General features: G+C 54.4%; 1 protein-coding gene across 1 annotated transcript; it reads right to left on the bottom strand.

The window, feature by feature from the left end:
* Positions 1-1,686: 1,686 nt before the first annotated feature.
* On the bottom strand, positions 1,687-20,606 carry SMG9 (SMG9 nonsense mediated mRNA decay factor). The gene is made up of 14 exons (XM_065898840.1): positions 20,464-20,606; positions 17,655-17,810; positions 15,346-15,420; positions 14,993-15,257; positions 14,818-14,915; positions 13,201-13,313; positions 10,895-11,006; positions 7,990-8,085; positions 7,502-7,587; positions 4,739-4,845; positions 3,943-4,050; positions 3,645-3,773; positions 3,210-3,354; positions 1,687-2,199 (listed from the first exon to the last, which is right to left on the bottom strand). Exons 2-14 carry the CDS (start codon positions 17,802-17,804, stop codon positions 2,121-2,123), a joined length of 1,563 nt encoding a protein of 520 aa, XP_065754912.1. The 5' UTR covers positions 17,805-17,810; positions 20,464-20,606; the 3' UTR covers positions 1,687-2,120.
* Positions 20,607-21,527: the final 921 nt, after the last annotated feature.

The raw sequence follows: 21,527 nt of genomic DNA, 5'->3' as shown, positions 1-21,527 counted from the left end.
CGGCAAAGGCCGCAGAAGCATTTCCATAAGAGGGCAGTGAACAGCTCTCAAGGGCCTGGGGGGTCATGAAGGGAGGTTCCTGCCTAACGTCTCAGCCAGTGGTGGCAGGGCCAGAGCATGCCCTGGGCCTCGTACCTCCCAGACCTGGGGTCTGCAGACTCCCCACTTCTGGCCAGACCTTCTCTGGCCTGACTGCTTTCTTTACTGACCCCTACTCTACCCTCTTCAGCTGTGCTTTTTTTCTCAAAAGACCCTGGGATTCCCATGACCTGGACACCAGGACTGTATACAGGGTATGTCAGAGGGCAGGGGGAAGCCAGGGAGACCAAAGTGGCATGGGGGGTGGTGGACAGGCCAGATCAGCTGGTTGGACTGGAACCAACTGCTTTACTGAAGGGTAGAGTGGTATGATTTGAGGGCCAGGACTAGTTTGGGATTAGGGTGTAGTGAACAGACCAATCTGGAGACATACTTTGGGAAACACTAAACTAGGATGATGCACCATATTTAACTGAGCAGGTGAGGATAGGTACTACATTGAACTGTACGGTGTATTTAATTGAGGGTAGGTTCTGGATTAAAGGGAGGGACCATTTCTCAGCAAGAGCAGTTGAGGTTTAGAGAGGAAGGAAGCCACCACGTGCAAGGGTAACATCATGTGTAAGGATAACATATGAGCATTTGAACAAGGGTAGAACCTGTTTTGACTAATGGGAAGTATAGTTGGCCCTCTGTATCCGAGGGTTCCACATCCGTGGATTCAACCAACCTTGGATTGAAAATATTTGAAAAAAAAATTCCAGAAAGTTCCAAAAAGTAAAGCTTGACTTTTCCAAGTGCTGGCAACTATCTACATACCATTTACGTTGTATTTACAACTATTTACACAGCACTGACTGGTGGATTAGGCTTTTTTGTTTGTTTTTGCGGTACGTGGGCCTCTCACTGTCGTGTCCTCTCCCGTTACGGAGCACAGGCTCCGGACGCGGAGGCTCAGCGGCCATGGCTCATGGGCCCAGCCGCTCCGCGGCATGTGGGATCTTCCCGGACCGGGGCACGAACCCGTGTCCCCTGCATCGGCAGGTGGATTCTTAACCACTGCGCCACCAGGGAAGCCCATGGATTAGGTTTTTTAACTAGTCTAGAAGATGACTTACAGTAGATGGAAGGATGTGCGTAGGTTACATGCAAATACTGTACTGTTTAATATACAGGACTTGAGCATCTAAGGATTTTGGTATCTACGGGGGGTCCTGGAACCAATCCCTTGTGGATACTGAGTGACAGTATACTATATTGACTAACTGTATTTAACGAAGGACGTGTTCTATTTTTTAATGAATTGAGTTAGGCATTGCATTTAACCAAATGGAAGGCACCGTCTTCAAGTGAGCAGAAAATGAGGGCCCTGTACCTTCCTCTCCATGGCACACAGAGACGGGAGGCTTGATATCACCCCAGGAAATAGAATACCCCTTTCTAGAGGCTTCCTCCGTAGCAAAGACTGGTCTTTAACCACCCGTGGCAACTCTCTGACCTACAGTGGATGTGCCCACGGGAAGTTCATTCAGGCTCCAATGGGAGGCCATGGCTAACCTGCCCCCAAGGGCTGGGACCCAGAACAGGGGGATTCCCAGGACAGCACGCTGGGGAGGGGGAAGAAGATGAGCGCCAGAACAGGCTTGCGTGACTGTTTTTATTCCAGCCACCAGATATGCCCCAATAAAGAGCTCCCAGACCCTGCCTCACCTTCCAGGCAGGGGCCTGGAGTCAGGGCAGAGGGACCTGCTGCTCCTGTCCCTGCAGAGGGAGGCCGACACGGAGCCTGGGCTTCCTGGTGACCACTCAGGCTCCTCCCGCCGCCTGTCCCTGTGGGGGCTGATGATGGGCTACCTCGTCCAGGCTGGGGGCGGGATCTCAAAGTCACCCCCTGAACAACGCTCCCTTGAGGATGGGGGACCGGCCCTGGACACCTCGTGTCTCTGGGTGAGGAAGTCACGGTCCCTTGTCCATCAGGCCTGCTGCCGCTCTCTGCCCCGCAGGGAGAGGACGTGGGTGCCCCTCGCCATCCACTGGGGGCCCGGAAGGGGGTTCTCTGCGAGACATTCCTCCCCTTGGCCTCAGGCCAGCAGGCGGCTGTACTCGGCCAGGGCGGAGGACTTTTTCACCCCGTCCCAGATCCGGGCGGCGTAGTGGAACCTGTGAGGGGAGGTCAACAGTCAGAGCTGCCCTGGCTGTGGCCCCCGCATGACCGTAACGCCTGGGATGCAGGGAAGATGCCAACACCGATGCTAGGTGGCCTGATCCCCTCGCCTCCCCCAGGGGAAGCGAAGGTGAAGTCCTCGAGCGCCCACCTCTGGTCCCAAACTGCTTCCCGCTCCACTCAGTGCTGGCCTTTGTGGGTAGGGGTCTATCTCTATATCCCTCCAGAGTCCTGTGATGATCAGAAATGTCTAGCAGCTGCATAACCCTCCCACCTCCCAAATTCTCCCCTCCCCGCTGGGCCCTGGTTTAGACCAAAGAGAGAAACAGAGCTCCAGAGTGGCTTCCTGCTGTGTCTGCACTCCCTGCCCCTTCTGCCCACAGCCAACTGCAGACAGACCCAGGGGAGCCAAGCTGCAGCTACTTCTCAAGTTTCTGTTTCTCTGGAAAATGAGATGAGGCAGCCCCGGGTCTGTGGCAGCACTGCTGTGGGCTCTGGGCATAGAGAGCCACGTAGAGTCGGGGCTGGGGAGGCAGCGCAGGGCTTTGTGAAGGAAGGTGGAGAAAGCCAGAGGCAGAGGCTCCCAGTGGAGGGGGCTAGTGGGGGGAGGGGGGCCTGGAGAACGCAGCTCCTGTGGTTCCCGACAGCTTTCCGCTTTCCTCTCAGGTGCAGCTATGCTCTCTGCACTCAGGGCCTCAGAATAAATCTTTAAACTTGACTGAGCTCACTGGCCCTACTCCTTGCAGTCAAGTGACACCCAACCACAGTGCATGACCTTGTTACGTGACACTTCCTTCTCTGAGCCTGAACCTCCCCACTAGTAAAACTGGTGACAAGATCTACACCCTCCTGGCTGATTGGGATTCAAAATCACATGGAACAGCAACAAGATGGTAGCACTCATCAGTGCTCCAGGAAGGGAAGCTGAGGTGTGGAGACACCTCCGAGACCCTCAACACGGTCGAGGTGGGGCCCTCACACTGACTCCTCTGCCGAGCGCTCTTACCAGTTCTTCTCGGTGAGGATCGTGTGTGACAGCTGCGGCCGGGCCATGGACATCACCTGGCTCCGGAGCTTGCTCACCAAGGACTGGAAGCTGGGGTGACCTCGGTACCCAGGGAGCAGGGAGAAGAGGGGGCTGGAACTGGGTCCTGGAAAGTCAGAAGTTAGGAGGGGAGGGGAAGTGGGACAGCCCGCCGAGAGAGGCCCTTCCTCCCCGTCAACAGAATCCTGGCCTGCCAGGAGCGCCTCTGAGTTCAGCCCCGGCCCAGGTCCCCCCGTCCTTCCGTGACTCGGAAACATGCTCCTACGGAAGGGTGGGTCTGAGCACCTTAGGGACAGGCTTGCGTCTCCCCTCAGACCAGGGCGGGTCCCTGTCACCCCCGGACCGGGGCAGCCTGTGTCTCCCTACGGACCAGATGCCCTCGAGGCGGAACCGTACCTGCTCTTGGGGGGGTTTCACTCTCTGCCTCACTGTCCATGAAGGGCATCAGGAACAGATTGACCTCGGAGTCCAGGAAGTCGGGTGGGAGCCCAGGGAAGACGTTGCAGTGTAACATGGACAGCGTACCTGGCGGAGGGAACCCGTGAGGCTGCAGGCACAGTGCTGCAGGCCCGGGGGAGGTATGCGCGGGGTGGTCAAGCGGGCGTCAGGGGACGGGTCTGGGGGCCGGGGCTTTGGGACTGGATTGGGAGCCAGAAGGCCGCTGGCCAGCTTGGGGGTGGCTGGGGGCCCTCACCCTTGTACCGCAGGTGGGAGTGGGCCATGAGCTGGTCAATCACCAGGTGCATCTGCCGCAGCTTCCGAGGGCAGAAGTCCTCCCGGCGAGCTTTGTTCTGCAGGAAGACTGCGGGTGGGAGGAGAGGCCGAGCTCCCGTGCTGCTCCAGCTCGCCACTGCCACTCGCCACTCTCACACCAAAGACCGGCCCTGCCCCTGAGCTCAGATCACTTGTATTTACATAATAAGTAACTTCCCTTTAGTACCAGGCCCTGTGCTGGGCAGCGCTGGGGACCCAGAGAAATGAGTCAGAGCTGGTTTCTGCCCTCAGGAAGTCGCCAGGAGCCTGGCAGAAAGACCAGGGGCTGGGCCAGGTGGAGGAAGCAGGGAAGACCCTGCCTGGGGTGTCATAAACGAGCCGGATCTTTGCAGAGGAGCAGTGCGTCAGAGCGCAGGGCAAGGACAGAGCGGACCAGGGATGCACGAGTAGGGGCCCAAGCAGGGTGAACAGGGTGTGTGGCGCCACTGGGGCCGACGCCACACTCACTCCCTGAGCCCCATGCCATGGACCCAGAAACAGGCAGACTACGGTCCTGCCCCCAAGGGGCTCCCATTCTGATCGAGGGGCCAGAGCTGGACTCGGGGGTCACGCCCTGATGGCCAGGGGGCCCCTCAGAGGAAGTGGCAGCTAATCCTTTTTGACTCTCCTCACAACCCCCACAGGTGCTCCTCCCAGCGCCCCCTCCCCAGAGTACTCCCGGTTTCCACCCCCCACTCTCCCCTGCCCACCAGTGCAGCCCCCGGAATGCCTCTCACCCAGGTGTGGGTAGTACTCAGTGCCTTCATCGGAGCCTGACGAGCTGCTGGACTCATGGCTGGGGGACGGGGTGGAGGGCTTCACCATCTCTGCTGTCTGGAGGAACCTTGGGGTTTGGGGTGACAGGTTGGTGCTCTGCCTCCGGCCCCCCCATATCCCACAGCCTGGGGAAGGAGGGGGCTCCCTTCACAGATCTGATTAAAGCTACAGCCACACTCAGAAAAATGCCACATACACACCATATTCCTCACACAGTTTTAGGGAACCCAGAGACAGCCCTCTCAGACACTGATCCATGGACCCATGTCAACACGTATGTATTTTTTTAACGAGTTTATGCCATCAAGAAAAATACTTTACTTTTTAGAGGAGTTTTAAGTTCATAGCAAAACTGAGTGGAAAGCAAAGAGAATTCCCACGGACCCCCCCCCCCCCAACACACAGCCTTCCCGCTTGGCAACATCCCGATGACCCTCCAGTGACACACCGTTGCCACCCGACGTCCATGGCTTACATTAGGGTTCCCTCCTGGTGGTGTATGTTCTATGGGTTTTGACAAACACCACATAAACCCACCACCTGCATCACACGAGTAGTTTCAGGGCCCTAAAAATCCTCCCTGCTCCACCTATTCACCCCTCCCTCCCCCTCCCAACCCTGGCAGCCACTGATATTTTTACTGGTCTCCATAGTTTTGCCTCTTCCAGAACGTCACAGAGTTGGAATCATACAGTATGAAGCCTTTTCAAATTGGCTTCTTTCACTTAATAATCTCCATCTGAGGCTCCTCCATTGTCTTCCATGGCCTGACAGTGCATCTCTTTTTAACAATGAATAATATTCCATCGTGTGGATGTACCACAACTTATTTATCCGTTTATCTACCAGAGGACATCTTGGCTGCCCCCGGTTTTGGCAATTACGAATAAAGCTGTGCAGGTTTTTGTATGGATATAAGTTTTCAGTTTATGCTATTTTAAAGTAATTCTTCCAAATATATAGAAGTATATATAAAAGTAAATAAAATAAACCTGAGATAAGGGCTAATGGGATCTGATAAACTATGGCCCTTCTTCTCGTACGGACACGTACACAAAGAAATCTGGAGTGACTGAGGGGGCAGGAAGGGACAACAGAGTTGAAGGTTCCCTCAGACCAGCCTGGGGTCCCTGATCTCAGGACTCAGCTGAGGGGGCCGCAGGGCAAAAGGGCCTCTGAGCCTATAAGCACCTACTATGTGCCCAGACTGCGCTGGCACCTCCCTTCCAGGCCGTCCCTAAATCGGGCCACAAATATGGTATCCACAATTTCTAGGGATTCACCTGCTCTGGGGAGGCCACCTGTAGACTCTGGCTTAAAACCGAGGCTCTGCAAGGGCCAGCCTGAGGCCACACCCCACCACAATGTGAACTCCACAGGGCAGCCTGTGTTACCTGTTTGTTCACACCTGTATCCCCAGAGCCCAGGACAGAGACCAGCCTACGTAAATGTCCAATATATTTGTCTTTTGAATGAATTCCAACAGACGATGGTGGTAGGAGGGGGTGTTTCAGAATGAAGTCACTTAGATCTGGTCACAACAGCCGGCTCCCCCAGCAGCTTGTTTTTTTACTGTTGGCCAGACCCTCAGCTCCCACCCATCCCCAGAGCTACTAACACAAACCTTAAGCTCCCACTTAATCTACTGCTTCCTAGGCACCAGGTGCTGTGCGAACGCTTTACATTCTTTAACTCACTCATCTGCAGGACACCGTTTGCCTATGAGGAAGTGTGGAAAAAGCAACCGCTCGCCTAACAAGTACTGGGATTCAAACACAGGGCTGCCTGACTCCGGAGACATCTGCTTCCTTCAGCTCGGCTCTCCCCTCCCCACAAGCTCCCGTTCCTTCCATCTGTCTGTCTGGGCCCCATGCCCAGGGCTGCTGGCCTCCCCACAGCTACCTCCTGGGGCCTGAGGCCAAGAGGATTGGAGCCAGTCCTATCTGGGGGCATTTCTGGAACCTCCAGCTGCTTCAGGCAGTACTCCTGCCAGATCCTGACTCCCTCCCTTCCCTGCCCAACAGGGACCCACGGGAATGGCACCTACGCCTGGAGATGGACCACGAGGCTCTAAGGAGCAGTTCCTCAGCGTGCTATTTATTCAACAAACTTGTTAAATATCCACCTTGTGCCAGGCACTGTGTGAGCCACTGGGGCTTACATTCTAACGAGGGAGACAAGACCATAAAAAGGTCCACACCATCCTGTCAGGGAGTGATACGTGCAGTGAAGGAGAACACAGCAGGGTAAGAGCGGGAGAGTCACAGGAGAGGCAGTTAGCAGGTTAGGGAGGCCTCAGGGGGACGTGAAGGACATGAGGGAGGGGGCCTGGCAGCCGCGGGGAGAGTGTCTCCAGCCGAGAGATGAGGCATGCAGAGGTCCTAAGCGCCACGAGGGACAGCCGTGGGGCCACCACACCTCTGATGGAAGGAGTGAGGCAAGTGCTGGGGGAGGTCGGGGCAGTGACTGGGACCACATCATGTAGAACTCTGTTAGCCATGCATGGGGAGGACTCTGAATTTTACTCTGAGTGATGTGCACAGTCCGTGGAGTGTGGTAAGTGTGTATGTGTGCTGAGAGAGGATTAGGTGGCAGTGATCCTCTCCAACGCACGTTGTCAAAGGGTCCCTGTGGCTGCCGTGTGGAAGTGGTGAGAGCTGGGCAAGTGGCTGAGTCTCGGGGCCCCCGTCCCTAGCCTGGCTCCGCTCCCGACAGCGCCTCACCTGTACAGGCTGAGGTCCGTGAACCAGTCCTGGACGACAATCACCACGTGGCAGACCGTGAAGAGGAAGGCAGCGATCTGGAGTGACTGAGGGGGGCAGGAAGGGACGACAGAGTTGAAGGTCCCCTCAGCCCAGACTGAGGTCCCTGATCTCAGGACTCAGCTGAGGGGGCCGCAGGGCAAAAGCGCCTCTGAGCCTGTAAGCACCAACTATGCGCCCAGATTGCACTGGCACCTCCCTTCCAGGCCATCCCTAAAATGGGCCAGGTGGCAATGATCAGCCCCTTTTTACACAGGCGGATACGGAGGCTTGAAGGGGGGATGATTTTGCCGAGAGGCAGAGCCAGGGGCTGAGTCAGGTCTGACTCTTGGTGCCGTCCTCTCCCTCCAGCTCTGGGGTACCCAGGGCTCTTATGAAGCAGAAACTAGCCTAATCCGTATCCACTAGCGCTCCATCCTGGACCACCAGGCCTGGCTCGGCCCCCTCACCTGCATCTCCACGTAGGTGTGGGGCAGGCTGTACTCTGGAGGCAGCTTGCGGTCGTTGTTGATGAGGTGGTCCAAGATGGAGGGGCTCAGGATGGGCTGGAGCAGGAAGACAGCAAGGTGTCAGGGAAGGGCCGTGGGTCAGGATCCCAGGGGACACGGCCACCCAAGTTCCACCCAATGACTGCAGATACATCACCTCTCAGGACAAAATAATGTCAGGTACACAGGCAGTTTCTAATTAGGAAAGAACTAGTCAGTGAGAGGAGGGGTGACAGAAAAAGAGTTTCAAAGCCGACACACTTTCCCCAGCCCTCTCACAAGTCCCCACTGCTCCCAAGTGCTCCGTGCCCCAGAAGAGCACTCCTAGTGCTGGAAAATCGAACATCCACTTGAATGAGTCATGTCCCTGCGACACCCTTATTTTGTTGTTTCAAATGCTGTCAGGCCTTCCCTGGTGGCGCAGTGGTTGAGAGTCCGCCTGCTGATGCAGGGGACAGGGGTTCGTGCCCTGGTCCGGGAGGATCCCACATGCTGCGGAACGGCTAGGCCCGTGAGCCACGGCCGCTGAGTCTGCGCATCTGGAGCCTGTGCTCCGCAATGGGAGAGGCCACAACAGTGAGGCCCGTGTACCGCAAAACAACAACAACAAAAAGTATCAAATGCTTTCAAAACTTCACTAGGATAATCACTCAGGTCAAATAACAATGATTAATGTGAAGACTAGTGAGGATTTAAAAGGCTGCATCAGGGCTTCCCTGGTGGCACAGTTGTTAAGAATCCGCCTGCCAGTACAGGGGACACGGGTTTGAGCCCTGGTCTGGGAAGATCCCACATACCGTGGAGCCACTAAGCCCGTGTGCCACAACTACTGAGCCTGAGTGCTGCAACTACTGAAGCCTACACGCCTAGAGCCCGTACTCCACAATGAGAAGCCACCACAATGAGAAGCCCACGCACCGCAACGAAGAGTAGGCCCTACTCGCTGCAACTAGAGAAACCCAGCACGAAGCAACTAAGACCCAACACAGCCAAAACAAACAAAGAACTGCATCAGTGGGTGTACAAGAGCCATCTGTGAGCTCATCACCTTTTCTTAAAGGAACATCCCACTAAAAATACAAAAGGCTAAATTAGTGGATCATCTATCCACTTCTTCCTGCCCTGGATGGAATTAACTTTAAGAAAGAGGCTTGGGGCTTCCCTGGTGGCGCAGTGGTTGGGAGTCCGCCTGCCGATGCAGGGGACACGGCTTCGTGCCCCGGTCTGGGAAGATCCCACATGCCGCGGAGCGGCTGGGCCCCTGAGCCATGGCTGCTGAGCCTGCGCGTCCGGAGCCTGTTGCTCCGCAATGGGAGAGGCCGCGGCAGGGAGAGGCTCGCATACCACAAAAAAAAAAAAAAAAAAAAAAAAAAAAAAAAAAAGGCAGAGGCTTTCCTCTTTCCTCTTTCGTCAATCCAATGGCTCACTTTCTAAAACCCCAAACACTGCAGTGTTCCATTCTGTCTTTTTTCATTCATTCATTCATTCATTCATTCATTTATTGCTTGCTTGTTTGCTTGCTGCATTGGGTCTTCATTGCTGCTTGTGGGCTTTCTCTAGTTGCGGTGAGCGGGGGCTACTCTTCCTTGTGGTGCGCGGGCTTCTCGTTGTGGTGGCTTCCTTATGAAGCACGGGCCCTAGGTGCACGGGCTTCAGTAGTTGTGGCTCGCGGGCTCTAGAGCACAGGTTCAGTAGTTGTGGCACATGGGCTCAGTAGTTGTGGCTCGAGGGCTATAGAGCGCAGGCTCAGTAGTTGTGGCGCACGGGCTTAGTTGCTCCACGGCATGTGGGATCTTCCTGGACTGGGGCTCAAACCTCTGTCCCCTGCACTGGCAGGCAGATTCTTAACCCTGAGGAGCTGCAGACCGGATAGGAGCGGGCACAGAATGCAAGAACAGATTGTGGTAAGCCACGTGCTGCGCTGGGAGGTGCACATGGGTGCACATGGGCGCTGGTGGGCGCTCAGAGGAGGGGGAGGCTTCCGGGAGGAGGCAATGCCCCTGCGGAGTCTTCAGGGAGGAGAAGGCAATAGCCAAGCAACAAAGCAAGAGGAGAGAGACTGTTCTAATGGTGACGATGCTGACAGCCAAGAGTACTGAGAACCCACTTCATGCCAGGACTTTACCTGTGTTAATTCACTGACACCTCACAGAAACCCCACGAGGGAGGTAATGTTGTTTTTCCCACTTAAGAAAACCAAGGAGTGGAAACGTTAAACAACTTGGCCAAGGTCGCAGAGCTCAGGAGCGAGACTATGGCAAGGCCTGGAGGTGTGTGTGGTGGGGCCGGTGTCTACATCAGAGAGGGGAGTCCAGGGAGTCTGACAGGCGAGCCGCATAGGCCCCGGCTGCCTAGCTAAGGAACAGGGATCTTGGAGAAGCTGAGGAAAGCTGCCAGGTAACGCAGGACAGGCCAGCTCTTGTGACAGTGAGGCGCCTGAAGGCTCACCACGCACCATCCCGTGCCCAGCACTCTGCCTGGACTGTTCCACTGACTCCCTACAACCCTCCTATGAAGCTGAGAAAACTATCACCCCCATTTACAGATGAAAAAATGGAGGTGGGGGGGTTAAAACTTACTTAAAGGCCAGCTCTGGCTGTAGACTGACTCCAGGGCCCACACTTCCAACTGCTGTGCTATAAGATTCTTTAGGCTCCTGTGTACACGATGGATGGGAGTGGAGAGGGGGTGAAATCTGACAAGAGGAGACTAAGGGCCAAAAAGAGACACAACTTGCCCAAAGGCACTAGCATGTCCGTGGCTCGGCCGAAGCCCCATGGAATCCAAGCAAGGTTCTGGCTTAAACACATTTGGGGATGAAGCTGAGTGCTGCACGCAGCAGGGCGGGGTGAGTGGGGGTCAGCACCTGCGTGTCCAGGAAAACGATCCGCTCCTGGGTAATAAAGAAGTCAATGCCACTGGTCTGGTTGCCCCCTCGTTCCTTCATTTCGGCGCTCTGGGCCCGGAAGACATAGGCCCTGTGGAAAGGAGCAGGTGGGGGCATTAGAGGTCAGGTTCTTGGCCTTTGCCGCCTCCGGAGTGTGGCCCTGTGAGGGAGCCATGAGATGTGATTCCCCGCCTGCCCGCAAAGCCTTCCATTCATGGCCCCTGCTGCCTAGGGGGCTGTGTTTTATATCACGTGACTTCATCCCTACCCCTACCCATAGGCAGACCTGTTAAGTCTTAGCGAAATCAACAGACTGAGGTGTTTAAGAGCAAGGACTTTGCAGCACTGCTGGGGCTCAAACCCCAGCTCTGCCTCTTCCTGGCTGTGTGGCTTTGAGTAAGTTCCTTAATCTCCTTCTCCTCAGTTTCCTCGTCTGTAAAACGGGGACAACAATAGTCTCAATCTCTCAGAGTGACTGTGAGGTTAATATACATAAAGTGCTTAAAAGAGTGCCTGATACACGACGATATAAAATAGCTAGCTATTAATTATCAAGTGTATCCGCCATGTGCCAGGTATGGGACACACAGCACTGAATACTCTCCACCCCATGGTGAGAGGGTACGGGGCATCCAGGCTCCCAGTTCTTACCCTGACTGGAGCGCTTTCCCTGCTCCCCCTCCTCAGCGTCTGCTTGTTCTCAAATGGCCCCTTGACCAGCTGATTTGTACAGTGACCTGGCCCCAGCCACCTCCCTATAACCCCTTCCTGTTTGATTATCATCTTCTAATGTGCTTGTTTACTAGCTCCCCATTAAAATGCAAGCCCCACGGGGACAGAGATTTTTGCCACTTTTGTTTACTGTTGTAGCCCCAGCACCCAGGACAGGGCCTAGCCCGTGGTAAACACCCAATAAATATTTGTTGAACTGAAGCAGGGAGACCAGTTAGGAGGCTCCTGGCCTCCTCCAGGGGAGATGGCAGTGGCCTGGACCAGGAGATGGGCATGGAGGAGAGGAGCAGATGAATTCTCAAGATAATTAGGAGGTAAAACTTATGAGACCTGATGCCAAGAGTTGGTACCAACGTCTGCCATGTCACAGGAGGACCTGCCTCAGAAGGACACATTAGGCCAACAGGATTCTAGCTCAAGTGTCTGAGCTGACAGCCACAGGGAAGTTTTGCTAGTTGGGGGTGGAAGCTGAGATGGAAAGGACGCCAGCCAAGAGAGCTGCAGCCGTGCCAGAGCGGAGCCCAGTTGGGCTGAAGTCACGAGTGAGCGGAGAAGCGTGGGCACGGAGCCGACCTGGGAGGCGGGGCGCTGCAGCTCGGGGTCTGGTGATGTATGTTCTCACCACAGGGGTTCTTAACCTGTTCCGGGTTTCCCTCAGGCCCCTCTGAGAGCTGGTGGGAACTATGGACACTTTCCCTAGAAGAGAAGCCTGACTGTCAATGTGTGTAGAATCCTGCATATACCATTCGGGGGTTCATGGACCCCTGAGGCCCATCCATGGTGTCCAGGGTGACATCACCGACTTTATAAAAACCAAACTCCTACGCTTTAAGATAACCCTAAGTGGCCACAACTCCTGCTCACCCCCCATCTTGATTCTTCCCTAATTAGACTGTCTGTGTTCCCTACCTTACTCCCCAATCCCTGCCTTTCCCTCTTTCCTTCCCTGCCCTCAGTTTGGGGCTCTAGTGCTCAAGCTCCCTCCTCCCCCAAAGGACTCCCTCCTTTACCTTCACAATCATACCCTGTCCTTACTCAGCAAGGCAGGACCGAGGCTGGTCTAGAACCCACGCCCTTCACCCAGGTCTCTTGTCCCAGGCCACATCAGCCACATCCTGTGAGCACTCGCTCTGTGCCAAGTTCTTGTTAACTTTTGCCTTCCCGATCTTGTCTCATCCTCCAAAAATGCACTTTACAGATGAGAAAGTGAGATACCAGGAGGTGAAGGGACCTGCCCAAGACCAGCCAGCAGGTGAGCGGCAGGGCTGAGACTGGGGTGAACCTAAATCCAAAGACTTAATGGATACGCCATGCCAGCTCCTGGCTGGTCCTGTACCATTTGCTGGAACGAGGAAGGAAGGGAGGGAGGGAGGTACAGGATTGGTGTCCTTGGAGCTACACGAAAGTTTGGTCCAGACTGGTCATCATCCTCGTCTGACAGAGACATTGAGGTCAAGGTAGGGGAACACCAAACACCACTTGCAATATCCAGGTCCACCCTTCCCTGACCTAGGTGGGTGCCACCTCCCTTGCAGACCCAATGTCCCCCTCACCTCTGGTCCTCCTCAGGAGTGTTGGCTGACAACAACGACATAACCATGGACTTGCCTGTCCCCTGGAGGCCCAGGACACCAACCACCAAGACATCAGTCTGATCCAACAGGTACTGCGGGAAGAGGCAGGAATGAGACCCTCAAAACTCTGTCGGTTGATGGAGTGGGAGTGAGGAAGGGGCCCTAAAGACTTCCATGGCTTGCCCACCTACCTTCTCAGAGATAAAGAAAAACGTTTGTGCTCCAAATCCCCTCAACTGGGCAAAGGGCGGGGGAAGGGGGGTATATGGAACGTTCTGGGCACAAAGAACAGCATTTGTGAGAGCTCCAAAGCAGAAAAGAGCCTCGCTGGTCAAGAAGGTACTAGGAAGTCAGAGTGGCTGGAACACAGAGGAAAAGGGGTGCCTGATTTTGGGGAGAAGGGGAGAGGCATAGGAACAAAAGGATGGGTGGAAGAAGCCAGGACTGGGTAACTGAGGGCCACTGGAGCAGACTCCTGGGAGGCTTTGGGCTTCAGGCAGGTTGGGAAAACATGGGAAAGCATGATAAAGGCAGCAGTAAGCAGGAAGGGGAGGCAGCCCATCCTGGCTCTGTCTGTGGGATTTAAGAGTCCTACAGAATCCTGAGACCTTCACCTCTGGGCTGCCAGCTCTGCTGATTTTCACCACCAGGGGGCATAAGAGACACTCCTCAAGGAAAACAGTCATGTCCTTAATGTGGCTGCTGCACCTCAGAATTATCTGGAGAGCTCTAAAAAAACCCCCTCTAATCCTGGGCTGAACCCTAGACCCACTAAAGCAGAATATCGAGGGCTAGCCCAGTTCAATATGGTAGACACTGACCACATGTAGCTACTTAAATTTAAATTAATTAAAATTAAACAAAACTACAAATCAGTTCCTCAGTTATACGATCCACGTTTGGGGATTTGTGGGTAAGCGCTCTATAGCAGGGCCTGGACAGTGGCTCTTTTTTTTTTTTTTTTAAAGCTTCCCAGTTGATATCAATATGAGAGTGGTAACAGATGGGCCTGGTATGTTGTTAGTAAATCCAAGCTGTTGGAGAAGGAGAGGGAGCATACCTGGGAGAATCTGAGTAATGTGACAAGCCTGGGAGGGAAAAAACAGGACGGGGGAAAATGAAGACTGGGACACTGGAAGTAGATATGATGGTCCAGAGGTGTGAGGTGTGGACTACAGTGAGGGCTGTTGGGATGGAGGCGGAACCTCCGGGGGCTAACATTCAAAACAGTTCACACTGGTACTGCATGGGTCTTGACCAATCAGGAGGAGGACTGGAGCAGGCCCAGGAGGCTGCCCTGCTGCGTGCGAGAGCGGGCAGGAGATCCCAGGGCCTCTGCGGTGGTAATGGGTCCCTCTTTGCCAACCAGTATCAAAGTATTTCAGCATTTTAACAACCAGCACAGCTGAGCTAGTGTAAGCCAATGAAATTCAGCCCAGCTAGGTGAGAACTTTCTGATCCATCCTCTCATTGCTGCCATTGCCCGAAAGCTGTCTAGTCTGGTGTTGCCTGCCAAGGAGGTGGGGGGCGGGGAGGAGGTGAGGGTGTGGGACCCAGAGAAGGTCGAGCAGGGAGAGAGCCCTGGCCCCCCAGTACCTCAATGGCACTGTCGCACCAATTCATCTGGTCATCCACCAACTTGATGCTGTGTTTCATGCGCTCTGGGGGCAGCAGTTTGGCCTGGCCCACGACAGCTGCAGACAAGAGCGTGCTGAGGGTCTGTGCGAGGGGGTTCCGGCTCCCAACCAGATCCCGCCCGGCCCCAACTCACGGTCCATGGCTGCCGGCGCGGCAGTCCCCATGCCCCGGTTCTGGATCTGGTACACAGGCTGTGTGGGTCTCTGCCCCTCCTTCTCCCCCTTGGGTGGCGCAGGGGCTGCAGGGGGTGGTGGGGCAGTGCCCTCGGGGGTGGAGGCACTCGCTGTGGCCGCAGGCCCTTTCCCCTCCTCCCGTGGCTTCATGAGGACAATGGGCTTCTCAAGAGGGGCTGGGGCAGGCGGGGCGGCAGGGGCCGTTGGAGTCGGTGGCTGCTTTGACTACGGGCGTGAGAAGGTTCCGGTCAGTGGAGAGATCCTTGCCCTAACTGCTCCCAGCCGCCCCTTCCAAAGCGTCTTCCCCACTCACCCGCTCTGCTGGAGGCTTTGAGAGGATGATGGGGGTTTTCTGCATGACCGCCGTGCTTGTCTCTTCGCTGCCATCCTGTGGTGAGGGAGGGCAGTTACTCAGGAGTGGCTCCCCTAGCTCCCTGGACACCCCTCTAAGTGTCAAGAACCATTCTAAACGCCTTCAGACATAAACTCCTCCAATCCTACCAACAGCCCTGTGAGAGATACCTTTATCCCCATTTTTCAAATGAAAAAACTGAGATCCAGAGAGGTTAACTGGCTTGCCCAAGGCCACACAGCCAATTAAGCAGTGGAGCCAGGCCTTGAAGCCAGACAGCCAGGTTCCAGAACCACGCTGCCAGCCGCTCCACTCAGCTGCCTTTGCTGGACAAGCCCAGGCAGAAGGCGCTGGGGCTTTGGAGCGAGAGACATCTGCATTTGAACTTGGCCTTGGCTTTTGTTGGTTGTGTGAACACGGATAAGGAACCGCCCTTACTTAGGCCTGTTTGCTCATCTGGCGAATGGGGATAGGAATTCCTTCCTCACAGGACTGTTAAGAGGCTGAAAGTAGACAGGACTCACAAACCGTCCACGGAGCACTGGGCACGTGGTAGGTGCACAGCATCTAGAGCTGCTATCCTGACAGCCCTGCTGTCCCAACCTCCGCTCCCCAGCCCCCACCCGGGCTAGCCAAGTCAGCGGACTGATTCCCGTGCCTTACCCTCTTCATGCCTCTTCTGTCTCACCCCCACCTGCCTAAGAAAGGGGAGAGACCTGAGTTTGAATCCTGTTCCTTCTGTGGTACCCTCAGTAACCCTGGGAGAGTCCTGACCCTTCAGTAGGTCTGTTTCTTCACCTACATATTGAGGATACTTATTTAAATCCTGCTCACTCACTGGCCTATGACGAAGGACAAACCAAAGGATATGAACGTGCTTTGCAAAGAACAGGTGAGGGTGAAGAGATGAGGATGGATAGGAGATACAGTCAGGAGGCACCATGTACAGCACTGGTGCCCGATGGGCGTGGGGGTGACCAGGATGAGACCTGATGGGCTGTCACTAGCAGCGGGAGGAAGAGAATTGGCAGGAAGATGCTGAGGTCAGCAGGAGACATGGAGGACGTGAGGAGTCCATTGGCCAGTTAGGAGGCTGCCAGGGTCAAAGACAAGACATCTGGGAGTTGCTTGTTCAGGGACTGAAGCTGAAGGTGCAGGAAGATGGTAACATACCCCAGAAAGATGTGTGTGGAAGGAGGAGAGACTGCGTGTTGTCACTTATGCTGTGGCCCAAGGGAAGGAGTAAGTAAGAGCCAAGCTCACTGTGAATAAATTTCCTTCATGTTTTTTGCAGTTTTATGGCTCAGAAACTGTCCCAACCATTATCTTCTTCCACTCCCCCCCCGCACCAATAAACAGCCCTTAGAGGCGGGCAGGGCCCTGGAGAAAGAACCCGGGGGGCAGGCTGTGGCAGTGAGTCACCTACACACGGGAGAGGAGCAAGGCTGGACCGGGCCCACAACGAAGCTCCCGACTCCCGATTCCCGGTCCAGGACACTCTACAGCAGACACAGTGGTGCTGCGCCTGAGGCTCACTTGGATTCGGGTTCAAGTCCTGGCCCCAAAGCTTATTGACTTGTGACTTTGGGTAGGTCCCTTCCCCTCTAAGACTCATTTCCTCATTAGTGAAAACTGCGTCTATCATAGGCTCTACTTCATGGGACAGCTGCAGGAGCTCAGCAAGACCCAAAGGATGGAAAGCACCCTGCAGAGCACCAGCACACTGCACCCTGCTCAATAAACAAAAAAGCCTGCTATTATGACACAACTCTGGAAAACAGGGGCTTCTGGCACCTCTCAGCTCAAACTCCAATGCCAATTCCAGTCAGTGAAATCCAAAGTTCTTTCCAAGGCCTATCAGGTCCCACATGATCTGGCCCCAGTTTCCTCTCTGATCTCATCTTCTATCACTTCCCCTTCTTCATCCACTGCAGCCACGCTGGCCTCCTGGCTACTCCTTGAACACACCAGATAAAGGCCTCAGGGCCTTTGCATTTGCTGTTCTTTCTGTTTTGAATGCTCTTCACTCAGATTCTGTCAGGACTTGTCCCCTTGCCTCCTTCAGGTCTCTGCTCAAAAGTCAGCTGTTCAGAGAGGCCTTCTCTGACTGCTTCATCTAAGAGAGCCCCTTTATCACTCTGAGCGCAGTCTGTTTTGTCCACAGTTATATCCCCAGCATCTAGATGAGGGCCCGGTGCCTAGCTGGTGCTCAATAAACATTGGTGGAATGAGTGGACACATGAATGCTGCCCTTGGGCCCAGACACTCACCCGTCTCTCTCTGTCCCAAGGTGCGGTGTAGTCCCTCTCCCGACCACCAGGCCCAGAGAGATTCTGGGGGCCGCCAGGGCCTGGCTCCTTCCACCGCCGCCGCCTGTCTACCCCATAGAGCCCAGGCTGACTGTGCCCAGACTCAGACATGGTCACCTATGGGTAGAAAGAGGTTGATTCCAGGATGAAAAAAGTCTCTCCCCACTCTATCTGGCTTACCCTGGACTATAAGAAGGCACTTCCTTTCAAGAGAGCTCTGTGGCTGTGGCAGTGACTGCCAGCAGGATCTCAATAGCCATTCTTCACTACTTCCAAAGAAATAAAACCCTCAGTTCTGAGCTGGATACCTGGCTATCCAGAATACACTTCTCAGCCTAGTCTGCAGTTAGCTGCGGCCATGGGACTAAGCTCTTTCTGGCCAACGGTATGACACCAGAAGTGTGTTTTGGCAGCGTTCAGAAACTTTTCTTCACAGACACTGGCACCTGCCTTTTGTTCCTTCCTCCTACTAGCTGAAAGGAATGCGGGTGTGGAGGCTGGAGCTCAAGCAGCCATTAAGGTCTGTGAGGCAGCTTAATGGAAGGAAGGCATAAGAGACAAAACACAAGGTTCGGGGACTCCCTATTAACCTTAAATTGCCTATCTCTGGATGCAGTGACCAACAAATCCCCTTCTATCTCTTGTAGCCAAAACTATTCCCAACTGTTAATCACTTTTCTCAACATAAATACTAACACATGGGGGAAGGTCACATAAAAATGGGACATACTCTTTCCCAAAGTGCAGCAAAGCATTTCCATACAAATCTGTAACATGACCCCCAGTCCGACAACTACCCTTTCGATTACCCAATACTGGCACATGTGGGGGTGGGGCGCCTGTATTCAAGGACCTATTTTCACCAGGTGTCCCTCTACTTTCAGTGTGTTCACCTTCCATTACTGATGGTCTGCCATCCCTCACACTCCAAGGCCTCACCAGGGACGTTATATGTCCCTCACCAGGGTCATTATATGTCATTATATGTCTCACATCTAAGACATTATAAAATGTATGGTTATCTATATAACCCACTCTCTATCATTTAACTAGCTGCTTATAGGCCCCTAGAGAGTTTCCCCAGCTGTTTACACTTCATTCCAGGGACGTCTCTTGAGTATGTCTGTTTGCAGGACTCCGAGGCCAACTGCTATAGCTCACGGGTCCGTATCTGGTCTGCCTTCTGTTTTCGGAAATAAAGTTTTATTGGAATACAGCCACATCCATCAATTTAGAAGTTGTCTATGGCTGCCTTCTTGATACGATGGCAGAGGTGAGTAGCTGAGACAGAGATACTATGGGCTGCAGAGTCTAAAGTAATTATTCTCTGGACCTTTACAGAAAAAGTTTGCTGACCTTTGCTTAGCTCTGAAGTGCCTTCAAATCATTCTATGAATCCCTCCACCTCCCACCCCAGTACAGTCACATTAAGAGGTCCTTGTGTAAGACTCTTTCCCCAGAACGGAAGTATCTGTTTACAGGATGCAGGAGTAATTTTGCTAGCCAGGTAGGGGCTTGTCTAGCTCCTCTCCCACTGCTCTACGTGACCTCTCCCCTAGCCACAAACTAGGTGGAAGACTGCCTTCCGAGACAAAGGAGAGCAAGGCCAGTTTACACGTGCTTATGCAAACTGATTCAGCACTTAAGTGACTGTTTACAATCTCCTGAAGGACAGCCTCCTCAGAAATCGAGACTCCTCCCCACCTTGCAATTAAGGTTCTGTTTACACTTTATCCTGGAGGCCTCCCCTGCACTTAATTGTCTGTTTTCTTGCCTCAATAGGGATTCTGCTCCACCACTAATGTGTCTGTTTACATAACCCATGAGGACCTTCTTCCCATGCATATTATTCTGGGAACTTACACAGTATCTGAGTTTACTCTACAGCCCCTATGGCAAGCTCCCCAGAATTTAAGAGTTCACCTACAAGCATTTTGGGGACTCCCAATAGTTTCCAGGCTCCTCTGGGGACCCCCCCAAAAGTATAAAGCCAGTCTACTTGTGTTTATTTACAGGACTCTTAAGGTGACCTCCCAGAACTACAAATTACAAATTCCCCTATTACAAATTCTTTGGGGGGCTTCCTCAGTACTTAAGCATCTCTTAACATGCTCCTTTTGGGGGATCACCCAGAATCTATTTGCAAGTTATTTGGGGAGACTCCCAATTCCTAACTCCGTATTTATGGTCTAATGGAGCACTCCCACCCCAGAACTTGGGTCTATTCACACTATTTTTCTACAAGACTCTCCAGCAATTACATGTATATGTACAGCCTCTTATATGGGGTCTCCCCTAGAACTTGAGTCTGTGTTTTATTCAGGGTACTTCAGCATAATTAGGCACCTGTTAACAGGCCTCCTATAGGGAATCCCAGAACTTAAGTTTCTATTTACACTATATTTAGAGGAATTTGGAGGACCTCTCCACTGTTTAAAAATCCGTTTGTAGGCCCTCTACGAGTGTCCCCAAGGCTCTGCACGTTATTGGACGGATTTCGCAGTACTTTACCGCCAGTTTACAGGCCCTCATTATAAATGGTCTCCCAGAACTGAAATTTTTCCAACATACACATTATCTGTCTCCGGCCCACCCCACTCCCGGCAACGCGCTTTTTAATGCGTTGCTTTGACTCCGAACTTAGTTACGCAGAACCGCCAGGCGTCCGAACGACCAGTTAGCGGTCAAGGAGGAGCCGGGCCCCGAAACACGCCCCGTTCCCCGCCCCCCGCCGAGGCGCCAGCCTAGCGCAGGCACGCGGGCCACTTACCTAAGGCGGCTGCTGATTGGTTCCCGGGGCGTAAGGGGGCGCGCGTTCTCCGAGACGGGGGTGGGGTGGGGACGGGGAGGTTCCACTGCAAGCCACCGGCCTGTAAATGGAGCCTGGGAACCCGGGAGCGTGGCTGGATAGAACGGGTACCGGTCAACCCAGAACCGGTGGGGGCATCCCGGAAGCGGCACCGAAAGTAGGCCGGTCCGAGGGAGGAAGAAGTCGAGAAGATCTCGCGGGGTCGAACCGAGATCACGTCTCGCGGGCTGCCGGCCCTGCGCATGCGCCGCAGGCTGGGCGCGCGAGAATCGAGCGTGAGCGCCGAGCTGAGCATGCGTTGATGTAGGTGGTTGGCTTCAGCAAGGCGGCGGGTTGCAGAGGGCAGTTGGGAGTGCGCGGCGACTCCGCTTCAGTACGCGTGCTCATCGCAGGGGGCGTACGTGGGCTTTCAGAGAAGCCGGGGAAGCGGGGCGGGGCGGGGACGCCGGAGGCTTTGGGTTCGAGTACCGCTTCAGCTGTGGTGTTGGCAGGACGCGGTGGGGTGGGACGGCAGGAAAGAATTTTAAGTGTCCCGGGCTGAGTGAGTGCTGAGAACACAGGCATGAATCAGAACTGGCGTAGGCCCTGGAAGGGATCCCGGTCTGTGGAGGGAGACGGCTAGGGAATGAAATCACTTAGGAAAGGGTGCGGGTACGATTGGACCTTGAAGGGCAGGCAAGGACACTCCAGGCGAGGGAACCCCGGGAGAAAGGTCCAGACTGGCTTGGACTCATGGAGTTCCACTGCGGTGGGAGGTGAGGCAGCAGACATGGGCAGGTCAGATCCTGAAGAGATGTGAGACGTGGACTGGTGGGAAGCAGAGCACGTATAAACCCTTCGGGGGCTGCGGTGGAGGAGGGATACAGTGCTAAGAGTCGACAATTCAAACGCCTGCGGTGAGAACCCTGTGCACGCCTAAGATGAATACCGGGCGGAGAGTGAGGCCCGCAGAGACCGCATGCGCAGTTAGCCCAAAGGCCTCCGCGACTTAGCTGAAGCGGGTGGTTACCAATGGGAACGATAGA

The sequence above is a fragment of the Phocoena phocoena genome, chromosome 20 (genome assembly GCF_963924675.1).
Source record: "Phocoena phocoena chromosome 20, mPhoPho1.1, whole genome shotgun sequence".
NCBI lineage: Eukaryota > Metazoa > Chordata > Mammalia > Artiodactyla > Phocoenidae > Phocoena > Phocoena phocoena.
The sequence above is the reverse complement of the archived record's forward strand: the minus strand, read 5'-3'. Positions and strand labels throughout refer to the sequence as shown.